Here is a 7,500-nt window from a genome sequence, read left to right as displayed (position 1 = left end):
ATTTTTTTATTTTATTTTATTTTTTTGTAAATTTGGCTATCTCCTTGCTCTTCTGTTTAAATCCTGCTTTCCATTTTACCCGGAAAATAATAGACAATCAATAGTATTTTAAGTGGGAGAAAGATCCAGAGATTAACTAAAGGCTTTCAATATCCCACTGAGTGCATTTTTTTTTAAATTTTATACGTGTACTTTTTTTTAAAGAAGGATGATTTTCATTCGGAGTTTCTCAAGAATATACATGACTTTTATCACTGTTTTTAAGAACAAAATGAAGTGGATCAAAATTAGATTGGTTAAGTTACTTTACAAAGTAAGTTGTCCTTTCTCCAGGGAACTTTACAAAGAACTTTATCAGAGGCAAAGAGAAGACGCTGAACTTGCTAAACAAGTAAGTGTCTTTGGCCATTTCTTTTTCTTTTAATTAAACACAGTGAGCTCTTTGACATAAATAATTTTTATCCAGAAAAGGAGATTGTCAAGCTATGTTTTAAGAAACAATGAAAACCCAAAGGATGCGCTCCGTTTGATGGCAGTCACAAAATAAACCGCTATTAATTTAAATTCACGACTATTGATATTAATTTGTTTCTGGCAATTGATAGGCATGAAAGATTTTTGTTGTTTGTATGACTTGAAAGCCTCACATGTACATGTATGTCTACCAAGTTTGCTTCTCAGATCTCCAAAGTCAGTGGTAACATTGGCTAATCCTTTTGTTCTAGGTTTGCTTAAAATGGTGCAAGCAGTCATTTAAAATGCCTGTATTTGAATGTGATAGAGTTGTCTAAAGGGAAACTAATGTACATGTAGTACATTCTTATCAGGAATCATTTCAAAGGCCATATGTCGACAGTGTCACTTATTTATAAACCACCATAAAGTTAATTCAATTAAGTCACAGGTTTCTTTTGACATTAATTTTGTGGTGTTAGGGTCTTGCTGTAAAACAAGATTACAGTCGTCAAGGACAGGAGAAAAAAGAAGACAGGAAGGTACTGTAAATAAATGTGTTTCTAGTTAGATACCTTTCTTCTAGAGTTTTGTTTTCCAACTACAGTGTGCTTGTTTTGCAGGCTCCAAGTAAGTTGAAAGGGCGAGTTGTTATGTGGTATTTTATTCCTAAATATTCAAAGATTTACAGGGCTCATACGGGTCATGGAAAACCTGGAAAGTCGTGGAATTTACAAATTTAAATTTCCAGACCTGGAAATTCATGGAATGTTATAATTATAAATGGTTAATTCATCATTTCAGTGTCAAAGCAAGCCATAGGATAAAATGAGAAGTAAAAAGATGAGTTTCTATCAAACAATTAGAAGTTTCAGTCTGGGGAACAAGGTTGTTAATTGCATGACAGCTAATTGAAAAACTACAGTACATATACTGTACAATCGTAGACTATGCAGTGTTTTCAGCAAGTTGCCAAAACCGTTAATAACCGTAACCAATAAATTATTTTTTGCTTTGAAGGTTAACTTTTGCTTGTCTGAAGCTAATTAGGCATGAAGAAGATAACAACATTTTTAGATCACAATAATTTGGAAAAAAATCTAATCAGTTTATTATTTTTTTCTCAAAATTGGCTGAATTATTTTTTCAAAAAGTCACTAATAAAAGTAATGCTACATATTGCTTTTCAAGCTAAAATTCTTACCATTATATTAGGGTACAAAAATATGCTCATGTTATAATGTACGAAGTTGTACTGAAAAAACAGTTATTATTAATACTACATGTACCATTACTGTACAGTGCCTTGGATTTAATTTAAAAAAGAGATGTAGTTCAGCCAGTCATAGATGTAGACGGAGCACAAGGATGTCTGCAAATTCACGATCTTTCTCCTGAGCTCCAAGGTGTTCTTTTACTCAACAATGGAGGCAGCTTAGGAATCAATGGGTGAAAGATAGGATTGAAAATTGGCAGGGAGACAGCTGTTTTCAATTGGCAGACAAAAAGTGCTTCCTTAAAAGCACTGTAATAGCAACGTTGTAATCATGTTTTCCTTGCCTGTTGATTTTGTAGCAAAAGCTTGAAGAATTGAAGAAACAACTGGAAGAGAAAAAAGCAGCAGTAGAGAGCTTGAGAGGTATAAAAAAAATCTTGTCAAGGATGGTGCCTACTAATTCAAAGGTTTTTTTGCGCGGTTTACTGAATGTGCGGGAAAAGCAGATCTTAACGAGTGTTATTGAAATCCAAAAAGAAAATTGGGGGTAACCATGCATTTATCGAAGATACATGTAATTAATCAACAATAAATTATTTGTAAAAAGCTTTAAAGTACAAAGCAATGTATGGCATTCTTTTCCATATTGAAGCTTTATTACATTGTACATGTATCTCTGAAAAATGCATGGTTACCCCCAATTTCCTTTTTGGATACCGAGAGCACTTGCCAAAGCGTCACCCATAGGAAATCCGAGTATTTCAAGATGCACAGAGCATATGCGCAATAACAATAGTAGGCACTGTCCTTAAGATAATGAATTGAAGGAGGCAATCATTAATTTTATTATATTTACATGGTTCAGTTGGGGCAAAACAGAAAAACTATGATCGCTTCCCTTCCTGTAACCTAATGCAAACTACATGATGAGCAATTCAATGGCTGATGTCCCTTAATTAACCCTAATCCTAACCCTAACCTCCAAATATCATGATTTGTAATTATATTATTATTTCATTCATGTGGGTCACAATAAGTTGTTACATGTATGTTTGTTTGTTTGTTGTTTGTTATTTATTTGTTTGAGCAGTTTGAAGTTTTGGCAGCTTATATTCAGCTGATGTGGACCTGCTATACCCACCCACCCATACACATGATGGCCGGCAGCCACAACGCTGGGAACTTCATATTCCCAACTCTTCTCGCATACTGTACATGTACATGTACATGTGTTGGTTCGTTAACCCCTCACAGGGAACTTATATGAACATGAAAGATACCATGTATTTGCAGTCCTTATCCTTATTTAGTTATTTAGTTATTATTATTTTTTTATGTATCTACGGTGTACCTGCAAAAAAATAATTGCCAATGTTACGTACTTAATATGAACTGTTGATTGCTTGATTATTTGGGAAGAATTCTACAAAATAACCACAGTTATCCACTTTGGCATAATTATGCCCTAAGTTGGGTAATTCAAGGCGAAGTACAGTTTACACATGAAACACCAGGCGAGCTTTTGGGCAAAAACATGATACATTGTCATCTTCACACATGAAAATGGTTTCTATGGTTACATAATAAAGTGCGCCATTGTTCTACATTAGGACTACAAAAAATGTAAACTTAAGTGAATGTTTTCATTGGTTTTTCATTGGCATTAATTTTTATGTAATAAACAGTTCTAACATTACATGACTTTGGGGAAACAAAACAAATTTCTCTTCTCGTATTGAAAAAATGTGACTCATTCTCTGCACTCACTTATGAAAATGTTTTCAACTCTTGAAAAGAATTTCCGTGTGTCCGTGGGGTCGTGTTATGTCCTCTATTTATTTACAGCTGTATTTTCAATTTATTTGTATGATTATTATAAACAGCTAAAAAAGAGGAAGTGGAAGCAATTGAAAAGGAGGCCAAGGATAAACATGAAAATGAATGGAAAGGTAAGGAAACTGTAGAAAAATGAGCAGAAATTGATTTCAGTCTCCTTGCAACACAAAATGCAAATGAAAAGTTGCAAGCACATCCCCAAACCATTATTGGATCCATAAGAAGAGACTGGACTTGAGTAGTTTGTACATGTAGGTTTTAAGAGCTAGTACTTGGCAGTCTACCAAATCCAATACTTAAGGCCTCTAAAGCTGTATAAACAACATCGTCGCTCTTTGGAGGTTGGGTGCCCGAAACATCCTGGAGCTTCCACTATTGGCAGCCAGCTCCAAGATGGAGACTGCACCGATGGCTGGCAAAACCTGACAACCCAGCCATGAGCCCCCACGCCCCTGAGAAGAATGGGCACCCGTCACACTGATACACAGTGGAAAGCAGAGGGTGGGGAGGGAGGGAAAAAAAAAAAAAAAAAAAAAAAGAAAACCGCTAAACGCTCCACACAATGCTTCTACTTCCCGCCACACTGATAAATAAGCGATACAGCCCAAAGCACGAGGTATTCCACGCATGCGCCAGTATACTACAACCACTGACCAATACGCTGCAGTCGCTCCTAGTTGTTTACTTTGTTAAACTTTGTTTAACCTCATTAATATTATGATACACTGTAGCCGATGTGAAGTCTTTGTACTTGTAATCATGACCTCTTCAAATACAGCTGATAAAATGAGACTATTTTCCACACTACAGTACTTCACATTTTAAAATACAGTAGCACCTCAAAAAATACTATTGGCTGGGTAAAATAAATAATTATGGTTATTACCTGACAAGGCTACAAGTACATACACCTGTACCTCAAGCTTCACCAGAGTTTGAGGCTGGATACTGTATGCGGTGCTTTCCATTCAATTTGGGAAATTCTGTAGAATGATGTGCCTGATAGAAAGTGCATTCCAGTTGCATAACGCAACCAAAGCATAGTTTTTTGAACCAGTCAGAGAGTCATCTGACAGGTCAAGGAAGACCAAGGTACTCCCAAACATTTTGGTTGGAATTGAACATACATGTTTCAGTCATATTTGAAGTTTACAGCTGGTTTGAGTAGAAAAACCCACTGTGTGAAAGGGTTGTGTGTCTAGGGGGCACGCCATTTTTTAAAAGAACGATCTCTCAAATGCCACAGTTCAAGAGCAAAATTGATGGCCACGTTTAGAAGACTTCATGTTGTCAATGTCAAAATGAGTTTTAATTTTAAGCCGGTGATACATGTACAGTAACATGGTTCAACTTCTGTTGATCACCAAATGTTGCAGCTGTTGTTCAGCAAAAATTAGTGTTGAACAGTCTGTCATGTCATTTTGCAATATGAAATTCAACACGTTGAACGTTGGTGAATGATGTTGAATGAAAATAGAGACCAGCTCTATTCCGTTCAACACGTTTGTGCAACATTGTTCAACATTTTGTTGAGCAACAAATAATTATTGCAAGATGTTGAACCTTGTGCCATCGGCTTAGGTTTGAAGGAATCAGATTCTGTCTTTACTTTTTTTCAGTTTAGTGGGAAAAAAAGTAGCCAACGTCTTTAACCCATTGACACCTCAAATGCCCTAGGATGCCACCCCCCCCCCCCCCCCCCCCCCCTTCCTCACCAGTTGACAAGTACATATATAATCGTCTGGCATCAGACAGGGTAAAATCTGTTAGGTCTCAAGAGCTCCCAAGGGTCAGTGGGCTAAGTGAAGTAGGCAATGCTTTTCGATCGTTGGCTGTTGGTACTTTAATATTTTAACCACTGACTGAGATGACCACAAGAATGATGAATTATGGTGGCAATGACAGTGGAGTCAGTGACTTTGTTGTTTGCCTTTCCACGTCTTTACTGTACTTAGATGTACAAGTCATGTCTCTTCCTTTTAAGAAACCAAAGCAAAAATACTGGCTGAAAGAGACAGAGCTTCTGCTGAGGCTGCTTTTAAAGCTCTGGATGTGGATGAAGATGGACGGTAATTCCTTAATTCTAGCTGCATTAGTGAACGGCCAGTTAATTGCTATCAATATCTTTGGAAATTGTCAGTGTAAAATGTTGCTTAGATGCCTGTGAATTGAAAAAAAAAAAAAAAAAATGAAGTGACCTTTATACCAATAACTTCTGTACTAAGAGTTTCAATCATAATTTTTTTGACAAAGAAATCTAGACCAGGCTAGTAGATTCAGATAACAGAAGGATTTTTCAGTCGTTGCTTTTAGAGATGGTATATGTGTACTGTATCTGTAAAAGTGTGGTGATTGATTCATGCATTTCAAAGCCATGCCTTTTTTGATCAAAAGGCTACAGAAAACAAAAAAGTCAACGATGTCAATTTTAAATTTTCTATTCAAAAATTAATGTGACCCTAGTGTACTCTGTAGCTGTGAGTGGATTCAGGACTCAATGCATTAATTTGCTAATTTTTCTTTTGAGGCAACCTAGCATTCCAGTTCAGAAGTTCATAAATAATTTAATAGAACTCTTTGTTTTGTGAACAGACTTACAGTCCAAGAAATTGTTGACACTGAACTTTTGGACAAGAAATACAATGACGAAGAAGCAAAGGTTGGTATCTACATGTATAGTTTTCCTGAATTTGTAATATAAAGTCACTGTATCAATTGACCTGTTCACTCCTTATTCACCCTGCATGAAGCAAGACCCCAGTTGACATCTGGTGTTAGAACTTAGACAGTCTGAGAGTAAAATCTGTTAAGTCTCGATATCACTCCCACGGGTCAATGGGTTATTAAAAACCAACCTACGGTTTTATATGGAGTTGATTTGATTTATTTCAATCTGTACAGTGCGGAAGGCTTGGTGGCCTCATGGTTAGTGCGCTCGACTCCGGAATGAGTGGTCCAGGTTTGGGTCCTGGCCGGGGACATTGTGTTGTGTTGTTGGCCAAGACACTTTACTCCCACGGTGCCTCTCTCCACCCAGGTGTATAAATGGGTACCGGCGAATCTAATGCTGGGGGTAACCCTGCGATGGACTGGCATCCCATCCAGGGGGGAGTAGAAATACTCCTAGTCGCTTCATGTTACAGAAACCGGAGATAAGCGTTGGCTGTATCATCATCATTATCATCATCATCATCATCATCATCATCATCATCATCATTATCATCATCATCACTGACAGCATTGTCCCACAATAATAATTTACTAGCCATTTTTTTGTCAAGTGATGTAACCTTCCATTCTCAAGATCATTATTAACCCATTGACCCCCTGGGAGTTAGAGTACAGAACCAACAAACTCAACCTGCACATGATTCCAAGTCTGGGAACTGAGCCCATTGTTGCTTTCACCACTGTGTGGGGAATAAGTAAGGAGCCCACACTGTCGCTTTTTTCTCGATTCCTTTTTAATTTTTCGATCGCGTACACCACAAGGTTATGTCTCTGACTGACTAGACTACAACCTATTGTTCTCTTATCTTATGGACACACATTGATCAAATGTAAGCTGATTCGCAATAAGATCTTTCGGACAAAAGATAAACACACGTACCGGTAATCATCAAAGCAGACAGATCGTGATGCTCGATTTCCGGGCGGATATGTCACTATCATTACATAAACATTAGCTAGACCAATTATCCTGTTTTCGACAACTGTACCATCATTGATGTATAATACAATGTACCCATGTAAAGAGCAATGTCGGTATATGTGAATAAAGACAACCTACATGTACCATTGTGATATGCACCCAAGTTAAGTGCTTTCACCACTGTACCATCATTGATGTATAACACCTGTGTAAAGAGCAATTTCGGTACAGTGTATATGTGAATCAAGACAACCTATAAATGTACCATTGTGCATACCATTATGGGTTTGAATTCCACCCTCAACAGGGAGACGAATATGCTGCTCAAGACATACACTAACTT

The 7,500-nt window shown here is 37.1% G+C and overlaps 1 protein-coding gene across 1 annotated transcript in view; it reads left to right on the top strand.

Annotated features, from left to right (window-relative positions):
* The window catches only part of LOC137973476 (glucosidase 2 subunit beta-like), a 27,502-nt gene that overhangs the window by 5,044 nt on the left and 14,958 nt on the right, over positions 1-7,500 (top strand). The window contains exons 5-10 of the mRNA XM_068820306.1: positions 334-391; positions 936-995; positions 2,029-2,092; positions 3,553-3,618; positions 5,490-5,574; positions 6,098-6,164. Coding sequence (XP_068676407.1) covers positions 334-391; positions 936-995; positions 2,029-2,092; positions 3,553-3,618; positions 5,490-5,574; positions 6,098-6,164 — 400 coding nt within the window. The remainder of the gene's footprint in view (positions 1-333; positions 392-935; positions 996-2,028; positions 2,093-3,552; positions 3,619-5,489; positions 5,575-6,097; positions 6,165-7,500) is intronic.

Source organism: Montipora foliosa, chromosome 10 (assembly GCF_036669935.1).
Source record: "Montipora foliosa isolate CH-2021 chromosome 10, ASM3666993v2, whole genome shotgun sequence".
NCBI classification, from domain to species: Eukaryota; Metazoa; Cnidaria; class Anthozoa; order Scleractinia; family Acroporidae; genus Montipora; species Montipora foliosa.
Note: the sequence above shows the minus strand (reverse complement) of the source record. Positions and strands in the feature narration are given on the sequence as shown.